The sequence below is a fragment of the Xenopus laevis genome, chromosome 3L, assembly GCF_017654675.1.
Source record: "Xenopus laevis strain J_2021 chromosome 3L, Xenopus_laevis_v10.1, whole genome shotgun sequence".
NCBI classification, from domain to species: domain Eukaryota; kingdom Metazoa; phylum Chordata; class Amphibia; order Anura; family Pipidae; genus Xenopus; species Xenopus laevis.
In genome coordinates, this window is record NC_054375.1 from 132,934,834 (window position 1) to 132,952,630 (window position 17,797).

General features: G+C 43.0%; 1 protein-coding gene across 2 annotated transcripts in view; it reads left to right on the top strand.

Annotated features, from left to right (window-relative positions):
- The first annotated feature begins 2,515 nt into the window (after positions 1–2,515).
- The window catches only part of cnnm4.L (cyclin and CBS domain divalent metal cation transport mediator 4 L homeolog), a 30,391-nt gene continuing 15,109 nt past the window's right edge, over positions 2,516–17,797 (top strand). For both annotated transcript variants that reach the window (XM_041586982.1, XM_018253438.2), the window contains exons 1-5: positions 2,516–4,019; positions 9,043–9,406; positions 11,187–11,330; positions 14,813–14,950; positions 15,045–15,214. In XM_041586982.1, coding sequence (XP_041442916.1) covers positions 3,000–4,019; positions 9,043–9,406; positions 11,187–11,330; positions 14,813–14,950; positions 15,045–15,214 — 1,836 coding nt within the window. In that variant the 5' untranslated portion in view covers positions 2,516–2,999. The remainder of the gene's footprint in view (positions 4,020–9,042; positions 9,407–11,186; positions 11,331–14,812; positions 14,951–15,044; positions 15,215–17,797) is intronic.

Here is a 17,797-nt window from a genome sequence, read left to right on the forward strand (position 1 = left end):
AATAACTGATAACCCGTCAGTAGGGTAGAATCTGCTCAGTTATTAGTGTGAATGGTTTGGATATCAAATAATTTTAAATAACTTTAATTTAAAGACCTTTACTCTTTATAGACACAATATATATCTTCGCTCTATATGTATACTCTATATATCTATTGAAAATTTGCCCACGGTGCTTTTCCTAACTTTCCCAGTGCAAGACCATGAGGTGTACTCTTTCAGTCACCTCACCCGCCCCAAACATAATCTAGATCAGGGGTCCCCAACCTTTTTTACTTGTGAGCCACATTCAAATGTAAAAAGAGTTGGGGAGCAACGCAAGCATGAAAAAAGTCCCTTGGGGTGTCAAATAAAGTCTATAATTGGCTATTTGGTAGTCCCTTTGTGGACTGGCAGCCTACAAGAGGCTCAACTTGGCAGTATACTTAGTTTTTATGCAATTAAAACTTGCTTTCAAGCTTGGAATTCAAAAATAAGCACCTGATTTGAGGACCCTGAGAGCAACATCCAAGGGGTTGGAGAGCAACATGTTGCTCGCGAGCTACTGGTTGGGGATCACTGTCTAGATTATTGGTACAATTAAAATGATCAAAGATTAAGATGTTGTAAATAAATAACTAGCCTGCTGCCCCGTACCACAGGATGCCTTATCTAAAGTTAAAAAAGAAAGCAAGGACCCTTGTGTGTAAAATAATTGTAATTGTTTTGTGCAGAGTAACAGTACTTTCAGTGGCGGAACTACCAGGGGTGCATCCCGGCCTGGGCAATGGCTAGGGTTGCCACCTGGCCGGCATTTTACTGGCCTGCCCAGTAAAAATGGTAGTTGATCCCAATGTTCTTAATAGGGAAAAAAGATAAAGACAAAAAACACGGCTTGCACCTGGGCCTGAACCTAATTAGTTACGTTACAGTAACCAAATAAAAGTGTTTTAAAGTAATGAACATGTAATATACTGTTGTGCTGCACTGGTACAACTGGTGTGTTTGCTTCAGAAAGATTATTATAGGTTATATAAACAAGCTGCTGTGTAGTCATGGGGGCAGCCATTCAAAGCTGAAAAAAGAGAAAAGGCACAGGATACACAGGAGATAACAGATAAGCTCTGTAGTATACAATGAGATTCTTCTAACTTTTGACAAAGTGGTTGGTAGCCACTAAACGCGTCAAGCTTGCAGTTCTAAGATATGTTCCTGAAAGAAGAATTGTTTTTAGGAAAATAGGCCCCACTCACTGGTGCTCCATGCTAGAGCTGTTACTTCAAATGAGATTCTTCTGCACTTATCTGTTATCTACTGTGTATCCTGTGATTTAAAGGAGACATATAGGATAAATGAAAAAAAACAAAAAAATGTTAGGCAATTATAAGTAATATGTGGTGTTGCTTGTACATGGTGCTGAAAATTAATATTATATTTAAAAATAGCCCCTTTATTAGAGCTCCCTATAGATTTTCTCTGGTCCCTGACTGTGTTTCAAATGAGGGGTGGGTGGGTGGGGGACAGGCAATCATAGCCAGGGGTGCTTCGCCAATGAGAAGAGTTGAGGCTGTCGCCTCAGGCGGCAGCGCCCCACTAGGTACCAGGGGCAGCAAAAATGCTGCTCCTGGTACTTTAAGAGCAAATTTCCAGGGCAGCAGCTGCTGCCTCAGGCGGCGGTGGGGCCAGGATCACCCCTGATCATAGCCCTGCGGTAGAGTCCTGTGCGGGTCCATTTTTTGGGACTAGTACCCGACCCGTACCCGCAACCTGCAATCCGCATTCTTACCTGCTTGGACCCGCTACCCGACCCGCAAGTACCTTATCCGCAATCCGGACCCGCTGACCATCAAGAATCAGGAAGTGCTGTCATTGGAAACAGGAAGTGACATCATCGGAAGTAGTCATATTCCGAAAAAAAGGAGTAAAACAGGAAGGGCTGTCATTGTAAACCGGAAGTGACGTCATCGGAAGTAGACGTGCCCAGATAAAGGAGTAAATATCGCTATTTAGAAGACCCGCGGCCTGACCCGCAAACCCGCTATACCCACACCCGGAATTTCTAACCGCAACCCGCAGGGTACCGCAGGTTCTTGAGAGTAACCCACGGGTACCCGACCCGCTGCAGGACTCTACCCTGCGGTCATCAGGGCCTGATTTGTGCTGTGCGCACTGAGAGGATGACTTCCTCCGTCGCCCCTTCCCTCGGATCGTGCGCATGCGCATCCGTTTTATCTCCAGAGCGGCTGGGCGGCAAGCCGCCCCTGAGCTTGTGTCGTCCTAGGCCCGGGCCTGGTGTTCTCACAACCACAGACAGGCTTCAGTTCCGTATCAGGTATTACTAGCTGCTGATTCCTGTCCTACTTAGCAGTGAGCTGAGAGCCACCATTTCCCCTGCACAGCCTGGAAGTATAATGCACTGGTACAGTCTTATTTTTTACACAATATGTCTCCTTTAATGGCCTATGTTCCCCAAAAGCGATAGGCGTCCATTACACTGCAGCCATCTGTTTTTTTGTCTCAATAAACAGTGCTTTTTAATTCATAATTATTTTATTTTCTAGCGTTCCTTGTCCTTTTAACAGTTCGCCTCACAGCCTAAAGCTCGGAATACTGAACATACACATTGGGGCAGATTCAATTAAAAACGAAAAACGTATCTAAATTCATGTTTAGTTGCTTCCTATTCAGTTTTCAGTATAGAAAGCTGAGGTATTTGAACTATACGCGGCCTAGGTGGTCTTTTTAATGGGATAAGGCGAGAGCCGACTGACAGAGGGGCGGGGACTATCTCATGTGGGCGGGTCACTTGTAAGACGACAAAAAATACCCCACGTGTCAAAGAGAAGCAAGAGGGCGTGGTTACGTAAATACAACCCTGGCGACAGAGGGAGAAAAAATAGCGGTAAAAGGGCGTGAGCTTGTCTGACAGGATGAAAAATGGACGTGATTCCTAGCGTTGAGGGGGCGTGGCCCCGGCTTCGCAGACCCGGCCGTGGCTTGGGAGAACCCCATAGTATAGTATGGCTGCGTCTGGTGGATGTTTGTACGGACTGCTGGGCTGCGCGCTGTCTTTCCTGCTGCTGCCCCTGTCCTGCTGCGCTGCTCGTACCGACTCTCCGCTTCACGAGGAACTGCCGCTCATCCTAGGCTTCCGCTTGGAGAGAAGTGACCGACACTCCGCGCTGTCCCCGGAAGGGGAGCTAGAAGTAGTGGAAGGCAGTCGGCTGGAGCTGCGAGTTTATGGCCTGCACCTGCGGGAGGACAGCGGGCAGCTCCTGGCATTCACCGAGTACTCCCCGGGCTCTCAGGACAACCGCAGCTGCCTGGAGGACAGTAGGGACTTGGTGGTGACCCGGCTGAACGTGAGCGAGGAGGGATTCGGCGCGGCGGCGCTAGTGCGCTTGGATGTGCTGCCCCTGCGGAAGAGCCAGAGCTCCCGGGTGTACGTGCTGTGTACGAGCCGAGGCCCCGGGCTGCCCTGGAAGTTACACGCGGGACCGGACGGGAGGCTGCGGGTACTGGAGGAGGAGAAGCCGCTGCTGCCGGTCTGGTTGATGGGATGTATTATCGCCGTGTTACTTGTACTCTCCGGGATCTTTAGCGGACTCAACCTGGGGCTGATGGCGCTCGACCCCATGGAGCTGCGGGTGGTACAACGCTGCGGGACGGACAGAGAGAAGCGCTACGCGTCCAAGATCGAGCCGGTGAGGCGGAAGGGCAACTACCTGCTCTGCTCCCTGCTGCTCGGCAACGTCTTGGTCAACACCACCCTCACCACTCTGCTCGACGAGCTCATCGGCTCCGGCCTGGCCGCCATCCTCGCTTCCACCATGGGCATCGTCGTGCTGGGGGAGATCGTGCCCCAGGCTCTGTGTTCCCGCCACGGCCTGGCTGTAGGGGCCAATACCATCTGGCTCACCCGCATCTTCATGTTACTCACCTTCCCCGTGGCCTATCCCGTCAGCCGCCTGCTCGACTGTGCCCTCGGCCAGGAGATCGGAACCGTCTATAACCGGGAGAAGCTGCTCGAGATGCTCAAGGTGAGGCTGAGTAATGATAGGGAATGAGCCACATGATCCCAGGCTTGAGCCAAAATAGCAGCACCGACTATACAGGCTGTACTATACTGACTATACAGGCTGGACTATACCGACTATACAGGCTGGACTATACCGACTATACAGGCTGGACTATACCGACTATACAGGCTGGACTATACTGACTATACAGGCTGGACTATACCGACTATACAGGCTGTACTATACCGACTATACAGACTGTACTATACCGACTATACAGGCTGTACTATACCGACTATACAGGCTGTACTATACCGACTATACAGGCTGTACTATACCGACTATACAGGCTGTAGTATACCGACTATACAGGCTGTACTATACCGACTATACAGACTGTACTATACCGACTATACAGACTGTACTATACTGACTATACAGGCTGGACTATACCGACTATACAGACTGTACTATACCGACTATACAGACTGTACTATACCGACTATACAGGCTGGACTATACCGACTATACAGACTGTACTATACCGACTATACAGGCTGTACTATACCGACTATACAGGCTGTACTATACCGACTATACAGACTGTACTATACCGACTATACAGGCTGGACTATACCGACTATACAGGCTGGACTATACCGACTATACAGGCTGGACTATACCGACTATACAGACTGGACTATACCGACTATACAGACTGTACTATACCGACTATACAGACTGGACTATATCGACTATACAGGCTGTACTATACTGACTATACAGACTGTACTATACCGACTATACAGGCTGGACTATACCGACCATACAGGCTGGACTATACCGACCATACAGGCTGGACTATACAGGCTGGACTATACCGACTATACATGCTGCTGGGAATAAACCATCATCCGTACAAATCCACTTATAGGGGATCCGAGCTGGGTAGCGATTCAGCAGCAGCAGTCTTATTACACATGGTTATGGTAGTGACTGGGTGAAACTGTGACTGTGGGATAACAGGTATAGTAGGGAGAGATGGTGCCTAAAGTAACAGTGGGATAATAGTCTCTGGGAAGGGAGTGTGACTGTGGGATAGCAGGTATAGTAGGGAGAGATGGTGCCTATAGTAACAGTGGGATAATAGTCTCTGGGAAGGGACTGTGGGATAGCAGGTATAGTAGGGAGAGATGGTGCCTATAGTAACAGTGGGATAATAGTCTCTGGGAAGGGAGTGTGACTGTGGGATAGCAGGTATAGTAGGGAGAGATGGTGCCTATAGTAACAGTGGGATAATAGTCTCTGGGAAGGGAGTGTGACTGTGGGATAGCAGGTATAGTAGGGAGAGATGGTGTCTATAGTAACAGTGGATAATAGTCTCTGGGAAGGGAGTGTGACTGTGGGATAGCAGGTATAGTAGGGAGAGATGGTGCCTATAGTAACCGTGGGATAATAGTCTCTGGGAAGGGAGTGTGACTGTGGGATAGCAGGTATAGTAGGGAGAGATGGTGCCTATAGTAACAGTGGATAATAGTCTCTGGGAAGGGAGTGTGACTGTGGGATAGCAGGTATAGTAGGGAGAGATGGTGCCTATAGTAACCGTGGGATAATAGTCTCTGGGAAGGGACTGTGACTGTGGGATAGCAGGTATAGTAGGGAGAGATGGTGCCTATAGTAACAGTGGGATAATAGTCTCTGGGAAGGGACTGTGACTGTGGGATAGCCGGTATAGTAGGGAGAGATGGTGCCTATAGTAACAGTGGGATAATAGTCTCTGGGAAGGGAGTGTGACTGTGGGATAGCAGGTATACTGACTGTACTTGAACATATCTTTCAGAAATAGTCTAGTTTACTTAAACCAGTGCAATGCTGCATGTGGCTTCTTTTGGAGTTTGAACTAACTTTGTTGGCAGACTTGACTGGCATCAAAGTTAGGGCTAATCCTTTTTTTTTCATGCAAAAGGAGTATTCTAGGCACAGATCAAGCCTACAGTGTTGTGTTTTACAAGGGTACTTTCTTTTGGAATCTTCATAACTTAATTCCAGTGACAGGTGCTGAGAGGGATAGTTTTACTCTGCGGCAAAAGTCCTTTGAGTCCGTCACTGTGTGTGCTGGTTGGTAATGTCAGGCATGTAACAATACAGTGAGTGGCATGATGAATGTGGCTGCCGATCAACAATAAGAATGAAGAATGCTACTCGAGGTGGGGGGAAGCATCCAGTATGATGAAGGTCAAAGCATAAGTTTTAACTGTTTTGTGTTAGTGAGATCAGGCTTGGGCAAGGCAACATTATTGGCGATAACCGAGCAAGGCCAGCTTAGGCTCCAGGCTGGCCAGTAATATATATAATCTATATCATGTTGATCTATATATTGATTTTTTTTTTTGGTTTTTTATTTTTAAATCTCTGTGCATGCTCTGAAATCTGAAATAATGGTGCTACTGTCCTTTTTGCTAGGGATGCACCAATATCCGCTATTATAATAAGTTGCATAAGTAAATTAGCTGGAAAAGAGGCCGAGTGACATGACTTTCTTTGGATTTGGTTCGGCCAGATACTTGGATGCGGCCGAATCCTGTTGAAAAAGTCCAAATACGAAACTGAATCCAGGATTTGGTGCATCACAGGGTTGGCAGGTTGGTGGTTTTCCAGCCAAACTGGGCTACTAATTTAAAGCCCAGGCTGTTTTAAGAATAGAAACTAGCCAAGGTACAGATTTGGGATACATTTTGGGCCTTTGGCTGGTTTGTAGTTTGCCAGCCAAAGATTTTTTTTTTTTCTTTCCCTATTGTTTCAAACCTACATCTCGCAATGCATGTTGGGTAATGTAGTCTTTGTTTAACAATTTGCCAACTGCCACGTTTAATGCAAGACTACAATACCCAGCATGCAATGGGACTGACTTGTGTAGAATTTGGGATTTACCAGATTTTGGGCTCTGTAACCCAGTCTCCCGTCACTCTTAGGCATTCGCTCATTTTCCAGTGATTTTACTCAATTTCAGCCAATTTTGGTGGCCACCAAAATGTCTAGAGGTTGATCTGTCTTACTAATATTTATTGAAATTGTATATGTATTAGGACCTTATGGGGCACCTATACCTCCTAGGCCCCCTCTGTATTTACATGCCTGGTTGACAGGCAAATCTGTCCTATTTTGCCTCATGGAAAAATTAGCGAATCGGTGAAAATTTGAAAAAGGCGCATTTTAATTTAAATGTTTAAATTTTTTTTTTTTTTTTTCACCGCACATATTGGGCTACTATTGAAGTGCCTCTTGGCAAGTTTTGTAGCTGACTTGAAAATTAGACCTACCAACCTTGGTGCATCCCTACTTTTTACACTACTTTGCAAACCAGTAATGAGCAAACCATTGTATAATTTGGCATAGGGTGCTATTTACCCTGAAGGTGGCCATTCACAAGCTGATCCATACAGATAACATACGAGTGGCTGTGCACAGTATAGCCACTTTCCTTTTGTGTGTGTTTGGCTGACAGTGCAAATAATTGGAACTGCAGTCAATGAACAGGATCTGTTGCTCACTTTCTCATTTTTAAGCTGTGTAATATCCATGGTACATGGCCAGCATGCAAGTCCCGAAAATCATACAAAACAGTTCTGTTGGTATGTGTATGGCTAGCTTAAAGGAACAGTAACACCAAAAAATGTGTGTTTTAAAGTAATGACAATATCATGTACAGTTGCCCTGCTCTAGTAAAACTGGTGTGTTTGCTTCAGCAACTCTACAATAGTCTATATAATCAAGCTTCTGTGTAGCCATGGGGGCAGCAATTCATAGCTGAACAAGCAGAAAAGGCACAGGATACACAGCATATAATAGAGACGCTCTGTCGTACACAATGTGATGCTTCAGAACGTATCGGTTAGCTACTGTGTATCCTGTGCTTGAATGGCTGCCCCCATGGCTACACAACAGCTTTTTTATATAAACTGTAGTAGTCTTTCTGAAGCAAACACACCAGTTTTACCAGTGCAGGGAAACAATATATTATATTGTATATCCTTTAAAACTTTAATTTTTTGGTGTTACTGTTCCTTTTAAAGGAGAACTAAACCCCCCCATGGTGATAAGTCCCCATCAACCCCCCTCCCTGCCTCCCCACTGCACAGTCTTAGCCCTGAATTCTGCCCCCCCCTCTAGAAATAGCAACCGCACATGCAGAAGGAACGCAGCGGAGCTCACAGGCGCCATCTTCTTCTCTTCGGTAATCTTCCGGTTTGCGAGAACTGTGCATGCAGTATTGACCTGCACTGGTAAAACTGCTGTTTGCCTCAAACAGTACTATTGTTTATATAAATAAGCTGCTGTGTAGCAATGGGGGCAGCCATTCAAAGGAGAAAAGGCTCAGGTTACACAGCAGATAACAGATAAGCTCTGTAGAACATAATGGTGTTATCTGTTATCCACTATTTAACCTGTGCCATATAGCCTTTTTCCAATTTTCGCCATTTCTACACAGCAGCTTGTTTATATAAACCAGAGGTCCCCAACCTTTTTTTTTTTTTTTTTTTTTTTTTTTATCTGTGAGCCACATTCAAATGTAAAAACAGTTGGGGAGCAACAGAAGCAGGAAAAAGTCCCATGGCTGATAAATATGGTTTGATTGGCTATTGGTAGCCCCTATGTGGACTGGCAACCTACAGTATTTGGCAGTAGACCTGTTTTTTTATGCAACAAAAACTTGCCTTCAAGCCTGGAATTCAAAAATAAGCACCTGCTTTGAGGCCACTGGGAGCAACATCCAAGGGGTTGGTGAGCAACATGTTGCTCATGAGCCACTGGTTGTGGATCACTGATATAAACTATAGTAGTGTTTCTGAAACAAACATCAGTTTACCAGTGCAGGGCAACAGAACATGATATTTTCATTACTTTAAAATGCTTTAATTTTTTGGTGTTACTGTTCCTTTAAATATTGAAATCTTTGAACACTTTCATTTGTTGGTGTTACTGTTCGTTTATATATTTTACCTAGTTTTCTAGCGCACAAAACATTTTCCTCCTCCTGTTGCAGGTGACGGAGCCGTATAGCGGTCTTGTGCGTGAGGAGATGAACATCATACAGGGGGCTCTGGAGCTGCGCACCAAGACCGTGCAGGATGTCATGACCAAAGTGGAGGACTGCTTCATGCTGCCCAGCGATGCCTTGTTAGACTTCAACACAATGTCCAGCATCATGGAGAGCGGCTATACCCGCATCCCCGTCTATGAGAACGAGCGCTCCAACATCGTGGATATCCTCTATGTTAAGGATCTTGCCTTTGTGGACCCCGATGACTGTACCCCCCTGAGTACCATCACCCGCTTCTACAGCCACCCCCTCCATTTCGTGTTCAGCGACACCAAGCTGGATGCTGTTCTGGAAGAGTTTAAGAAAGGTAACAGGTGGCTTCACCTTCCCCCCTTCCAATGCATCACTCTGGAAGGCATGCTGCTTGCTTGGAGCAGCAGGATTGTATTGGATTCTAAAGGGGTGGTTCACCTTTAATTTAACTTTTAGTATGTTCTAGAATGGCTAATTCTAAGCAACCTTTCAACTGGTCTTTATTATTTAGTTTTTATAGTTTTTTAATTATTTGCATTTTCCTGCCGACTCTTTCCAGTTTAGAAAATGGGTCCCTAATGGGCCCATCCTAAAACAAATGCTCTGTAAGGCTGCAAATTTATAGTCATTGCTACATTTTATTACTCATCTTTCTGTTCAGGCCTCTCCTAATCATATTCCAGTCTCTTATTCAAATCAATACATGGTCGCTGGGGTAATTTGGAACCCTAGCAACCAGATTGCTGAAATTGCAAACTGGAGAACTGCAGAACAAAAAGTTTTAATAATTCGAAAACCTTTATATAATAAAAAATATTAGCCAATTGGAAATTGTCTCAATGTCCCTCTCTACATCATAATAAAGGTGAACAACCCCTTTAAAGTCTCTGTATTGCCATTGCGTGCCTGCTTAGTATTTTCTATTGTTTTGTGGCTTCATTCACAGCCAGGTGTTTTTCTGTTGTTGGCCTTGACACATGCTTGGGTATTTTTACAGCTCCATACTATCCAGGAGCACCCAATACCCACTGCAGGTTTATTGCACTAATCGGGAATAAGTGTTCAGCCAAACAAGCGACCTCATATAAACTATTCATTTAGCTTTCCAACTGATCTTTTCCTCTGACTCCAAAAATCTGGATTTATTTTTCATGAGGGAGAACGGAATGCCTTGCAGATTCCTGACATTGTGTAATTACCTGTCTGGCACAGACACTTAACTTTATATCCTGTAGGCACACTGCACACATTGTGCTCGTCCCTGCTCTCGGATTATTGCATAATTGTTGATTTAATATCTTCTTCTTTTCTAAATCCTTCATAACAGTTATTGCCTGCGTTGGACTGACAGGGAGGTCTTAGCGCAGTGGCTCCCAAATTGTGGGTTTGCCTCCCCCCACCAACCCCAGTCAGCGTGATGGTGGGCCTTCCATGTAGGCAGATTAGGATAAAAATTTGAGGGTTATTACTAATTTACAGTCTTGGCTATTACTTGAACTATACAAGTGCCTATTATGGTCAGTTTTTCTTATATTTGTGACCTTGGTATGTGCCTGCACAAATGATTGACCATAAAGCCAGGCCAGAAGGAAAAAGTGTCTGAAAACCCTTGTCTTTGAGTTTCACATTTCCTTTAGAAATACCTTCCATGGGGATATGTGTAACTGTTTTTGTTTTAATAGCTTTAATATCGTATACTGTTGGGCCAAATGTATAGGGCACCTGCCTGTCCAATATCTCATTCCCAGACCAATGGGATTGATATGAAGATGGTCCGCACTGAATTGAAAAATATGAACTTTGAGAAGAATAAACTTTTATTAAAGGGGTGGTTCACCTTTAAAGGAGAAACAAACCCGTACTAGCAAAATCCCCTACCCCCCCCCCCCCATAGCTGCGTAGTCCAACCTCCCTCCCCCCCCAGGGCAAATGCTCCTAATTTTTTACTTCCCCCTGCGTGTATATCTGGCCTCGGAAATTCACGGGCGCCATCTTCTTTTTTTCTTCTTCGGAATCTGAGGAGAATTTAGCGCATGCGCAGTTGGAGTAAATTTCAGGCTCCCATTTTGCTTTTGTTGCCCTGAACTTTGCTTACAGAATGTGTCTCCCTGCAGGCAAGTCCCACCTGGCTATCGTACAGAAAGTGAACAGTGAAGGAGAAGGGGATCCATTCTACGAGGTGATGGGATTGGTGACGCTGGAGGATGTCATTGAGGAGATTATAAAATCAGAGATCCTGGATGAATCTGACTTGTATAGTAAGTTACTTTTGTGAGTTATTTTTTCTGACTGTAATGTCACATGGTCATGCGCACAAGCTGCTTGATAAGGAGCCAGGTTTTCTCCAAGCGATCACTCTCTCAGGGAAAACCACTGTGTGAAATGCTGCTAATCACATCCTACAAAAGCATTTGGGAATCATGCTGCCTATGTCATAGAGAAGAGATTTTTCCAAGGGAATGGGGTGGGGGGCTTCCCTCCTGTTAATTTACCTCCTGTTAGCCAAGTAATTCACATGGTCTTTAAAGGAATTGTTCAGTATAAAAAAAAAAAAACTTGGAAAATAGGCTGTGCAAATATAAAAAAAAATAATTCAATATAGTTAGCCAGAAATGTAATGTATAAAGGCTGGAGTGACTGGATGTCTAACATAATAGCCAAAACTCTACTTCCTGCTTTGCAGCTCTCTTGGTTTCCACTGATTGGTTACCAGGCAGTAGCCAATCAGTGACTTGAGGGAGGGCCACATGGGTCATAACTGTTTGCGTTTAAATCTGAGCTGCATTCTGAGGGTCAATTGCAAACTCACTGAACAGTTATGTCCCATGTGGCCCCCCTTAGTAGTGTTCTGGCTATTATGTTACACATCCAGTCACTCCAGCTTTTATACATTACATTTTTGGCTAACTAACTATTTAGAAACATTTTTTATTTTGCACAGTCTATCTATTTTCCCAGTTTTATTTTTACACTGAACTGTTCCTTTGAGGCTACAGCCACACTTTCATCACCATCAGAGAAAACTGCAATACTGCCCAAATCCACTTCATGTACTTTGTAATTGAAATCTGTCACCTGCACACGGACGGGGCAGGTTGTCCTTTTCGTGAGCAAGACAAATCCCCAGAAATATTTTACAGTTCTGATTTCACGGAAAATTACAAGAGTATCACATTTAATGGTTACCTAAAACAGTCTTGATTTCAGTGCACTTACACAGCATGGGTTGCTGGAGAGGCGATAACCTGCTCACCCTCTGAAGTTAAAGGGGTGGTTCATCTTAAAGTTAACATTTAATATGTTCTAGAGTGGCTAATTCTAAGCAGCTTTTCTTTTGGTCTTCATTATTTATTCTTTATAGATTTTACATGATTTGCCTCTTTCTTCTGACTCTTTCCAGTTTTCAAATGGGGAGGGGCAGTCACTGACTCCAAATGCTCTGTAAGACTACAAATATATTGTTCTCTCTACTTTTTATTACTCATCTTTCTATTTAGGCCTCTCCTATTCATGCTCCAGTCTCTTATTCAAATCAGTGCATGGTTACTACGGTAATTTGGATCCTAGCAACCATACTGCTGAAATTGCAAACTGGAGAGCTGCTGAATAAAAAGCTCAAAACCACAAATAATAAAATGAAAGCCAACTGCAAATTGTCTCAGTATATCACTCTCTTCGTCATTCAAAGGTCATTCAAAGGTGAACAACCCCTTTAAGACACTGCTCGACAGTATGAAGCCCTAATCCACCTGATATATAACAGGAGAAAGCTACAGAGATACGGCATAGGAACATATGACCAGACCATAAAATTTTTTAAAGAAACTGTAACATCACTGTAACATCAAGAAATTAAAATGTTTTAAAGTAATACAAATATAATGCAATGTTGCCGTGCGTGGGTTAAACTGGTGTGTTTGGTTCAGAAACACTACTATTGTTTGCATAAATAAGCTGCTGTGTAGCAATATTCAAAGGGAAAAGGCTCAGGTTACACAGCAGATAAGCCCTGTAGAACATGTTATCCACGATCTAACCTGTGCCATATAGCCTATTTTTATTTCTGCCATTACTACACAGCAGCTTGTTTATATAAACTATAGTAGTGTTTCTGAAGCAAACAGATCAGTTTTACCAGTGCAGGGCAGCATTACATGATATTTTCATTACTTTAAAACGCTTTAATTTTTTGGTGTTACTGTTCCTTTAAATATTAATCTTTGAACCCTGTCCTGTCACTGAGTCATTGTGTTCCGTGGCCCTGAAATGGCACTGCTGCAAGAAAAGGGAGTTTACAGCATTGTCTGCCAGACGGCTGTTCTCAGTACTTGTGTGGCTGGTTCTGCAGCTTTAGTGTGCTGGCTTCTAGCCTTCACGCAAATTTAAACATAACAAGTCCACTGGAACCAGGCCAGGCTTAAACTGTTATCACCCTGATGCTGCTAAATTTTAAGGACCCTAACACTATAAAACCAGCATTACTGCCCTGTACTCTGACATTTTCTGCATCCAGTTACCTTTTGAGGTTCTTTAGAACCTTTCAATAGTCAGATAGTTGTGACCCTCTAGCAAATGATCACTGCTGGAAACAAAGTTTATTTCTATCTGCAGATCTAAATGAAAGTTTTGCCTGTGGTTAATGCAGAGCTATTCTGCAGCAGTGCGTGGAGGCAGCTCAAACAAAGGGAAGGCACATGGGATGTTAACCGAGGCTTTGGGGCAAATTGTCCAGGATTGTGTATTGTTGGGCAATTGCGTTTCTTCTCTGGCTTTTTTGTTTAAATGAACCGTTCAGTGTAAAACTAAAAACTGGCTAAATAGCTAGGCTGTGCAAAATAAAACATGTTAATATAGTTAGCTTTGGTAAAAATGTAATGTATAAAGGCTGGAGTGACTGGATGTCTAACATAACAGGACAGAACACTACTTCCTGCTTTTCAGCTCTCTAACTCTGAGTTAGTCCGTGACTTGAAGGGGGGCCACAATGGACATAATTGTTCAGTGAGTTTGCAATTGATCCTCAACATTCAGCTCAGATTCCAAATCTGAGCATGCTCACGCCCGGGGCAAGGAGGTTTAAGCTGAAGGCAAGAAGTCTGATACAAAAGCCCAGTGTTTCTTTTAACAGAGGACTCAGAGCAGCATTACTTTGAGGGTTTACTAGTGTATTTATATAGACCTTTCTGATGAGGCTTACTTGGTTTTAACCTTTCCTTCTCCTTTAAACTGTGTAGCAGAAGTCAGTTCTTCTCTACGCATATTATTCTGTTGGCTATTTTGTTTTAAGGGTCAGAACCAGAAGTGCAGAGAGTTGCTGCTTTCAATGGCAAATAACTTAAAAAATATATATATTTTTTAATGACTGTATATTGGATAATTGCATACAATTACATTTTCAGGTGGTGTCCCCTTTAACAGATTTTAAATAAGAAAAAAAAATAGTTTCAATATATAGTGTGGCAGTGACCCACAACTAGGGCAGAGTTCCAAAAGTGCCAGAAGAGAAGGCTACACAGTGACTGACAAGTTTCACTTCCACTTGGACACAGGCCTATTAACTCATCACAAGGTATCATTGCTGGATAAGCAGTTTTTGTGCTTTGGATGGGAAATATACATTTTGCAATTGCCCTTCTTTTTTTTTCTTCTTTTTTTTTTCAATGTATTCTACCTATGGATTAAATATGCCCTTTACGACTCACAATCTTTTATTCTTTTATCCTTCTAATCTGTTCTGCAGCTGATAACCGCAGTAAGAAACGCGTCAAGCGTCGCCAAGACAGGAAAGACTTTTCAGTATTCAAGGACTCAGACAATGAATTGAGGGTTAAAATCTCCCCTCAGCTCCTCCTTGCTGCCCATCGCTTCCTATCTACAGGTGAGTTTTGTTTTCCCCAAACACCCTTTGCTTCATTTGCACTCCTCCCCTGTGCCTCAGTGTGCTTATCTGTGTTTCATTATGTTGTTTTCAGAGGTTTTCCTGTTTGCACCTGCACTAATCTCTGAGAAGACCCTCTTGCGCTTACTCAAGTACCCCGATGTGGTCCAGGAACTGCATTTTAATGAGGATGATAAAAAGGCAACAGAGAACTTCCTGTACCAGCGCAGCAAGACAGCGGACTACTTCATACTTGTCCTGCAGGTATTGGGGCAGATTGAAGGAAATAATGACTGATTAAGGACACTGGAGGCGTTTTCATTAATTCATTTTCCCTAAGAAATTCTGTGTTGGACTATGTGCGTGAAAAAGAAAAATCCATATATTTGGGCAGTAGTCGTACATTTAGACGTTACCTCCTCCCTATGGCTGTCTGTTGATTTTGACAACTTCCACTGTAAGATGCCATATATTATTTTTTTGGGCTTCTTTGTACTTGGGGGGCTATTTTGAAACCCAGCCTGGCCCTGCCTGTGGTAGAGTCCTGCATCAGGTGTGTACCCATCGTTGTCAGCTTTTGGGCAGAACTTTTTGGTCGCTTGATTGTGCGGTAACCCTTCTGGGTACCCGGCTAAGCTGCAGACTGGTCCCTTCCACCCTCCCTTGAGTTTGTGGTAAAATGTCATACCCTACCTAGTGCGGGTGCCAGGTGGGGGGTGTAAGTGAGCTTATCGGTTAGTGGGAGAACATAGCAGGTACACACACACACACACTTATTGAGGACACAAGAGGTCCTCTGCACTCAACCCATTATCAATATATTAAGGACATTGAAACATTTTGTGCCTTAAGCTACTAAAAATGCCTTCCCCTTTAAACAAAACAGGGATTGTTTGTCCATATATTGCAATATATTTAAGTTGGCTAACTACGTCAAAGTCATCCCCGACATGGCCAGTCCTTCACATTAAGTTGCAGGTAAAACTTAGCCCCTTTTGTAAAATGTATAATGAAGCAACAGAATTCTTAATGAATCAGATGAAAATTGAGCATAGGACTGGCCAGAGTCGTAAAGGCACAAAATGTTTCAATGTCCTTAATATATTGATAATGTGTTGAGTGCAGAGCATCTCTTGTATTTGTCTATGTGAATTTTGTGGTCACAACCTCATTGTACCCCTGCTTAATGTTTTTAAAAATTAGTGCAGAACAGTGACATTGAAAGCATGTTCATTTTAATACCTCTTCATTCTTTAGAGCGGTTGTGGAAGGGCAAGATGCCATTTAATTGCTCCCTTCACCTGCACCATTATATTGAACTTTCACTTATATATAAGCCTGAGATACAAGTAACCAACTTTAGTTGGGAAGGGCTTCTTTATACAGTCTGATTGCTGGGTGTGGGAGAGGGAAGAGTACCACCAAAACAAAATTAAAATATATTTTTTTTCTTTTTAAATGAAGTAATAGGCAGAATTTTTTTTCAACAACTGAAGTTCTATTTATTGGGTTATTTTTGATTATTTTGCCGTTCGTGCCGGGATGCTTTGCTATTGCCTCGCTGTATTTTGCCAGTAAAAAGTACTGCAGTGAAAAGGAAACCTAGACTATCTAGTCTAACAAAGTCTACCTCACTTAAAGGGTTACAATAGATCTGTCATATAATGACTGCAATTTTTTTTAACTGCATCATCGTTTGTCTTATTTAAATGTATCTTAATTTTGCATCAATGTGTATTTTATTCATGAGTATTATCTAACCTTTCCTATGTGAAGCTTTAAAATACCTGAATGGTTCCAAAGTCAAGCAGGCTGTATGAGTCATGTGTAACTGATAGCAATTCCAGGGTTAAGTAGCCTGTCTGGTTATGGAATGGCACCGATGCCTTCAGATGTAATGCTGTCTCTATTCAGGTAGCCGGCCCATATATTATAGAATAATATATAATGATAGAAACATATGCGACAAATAATCAAAATACATTCAAACAGAATTTTATATTTTTTAAAATACATCTATTTAGAGCACATGTTTTGCTTGACTTCTTGCTGAGAATATAGATCTATATAACATATCTCACAGTAGAGAGGGCGCACACACACCAAACAAAATAAATACCTGGGTGCATGCAGGTAGAAGCAAAACCAGCATTTTTAAAATTTACTGATATGCAGTAACTTCGGGACCTAGGGTTTTCCGGATAAGGGATCTTGGATCTCTATACCTTATAAGTCTACTAAAAAATATAAAAATTAAATGAAGCCAATAGGAGTGTTTTGCATCCAGTTAGGATGTATTTTAGTTTGTATAAAGTAAAAGGTACTGTTTAATTACTACAGAGAAAGGAAATCATTCTAAAAAATGGATAACTGGTTTCCGGATCCTATACCTGTATTTATTTTGGACTGACATTACGATCTCTCCAATTTCTGGTGAGAAAGTAACATTGTTGTAATAAATATTTTGGGCTGTCCCCCCTATGACTAATCGACAACCCTTTGCCAAAACAAGTTTAAAGGGGTAAAAATAACCTCCTTTTGGCATGAGCTCATTCAGTTGGGGTTGACCTGAGCACAGCTGTCTGATTTTATATACAGACTCTAGACCTGCCCAACTCCACAGACATGGCTATCAAAAAAAAAAAAAAAAGTAGGATGCAAGCAGTCACAAAAGTGGGATTAGGACAGGGAATTTTGGAGTAGCTGGGCTGGAAGCAAGTTGGGTAAACCTTTGCGGATGTTGATGTTTTTAGGCTTACCCATGAATCTCTATACGCAACATACTTCTAAATTGCATGGTCCATTTCCGAAACCCACCTAGCTTGGCAGTCATTTAACCCCTCCCTT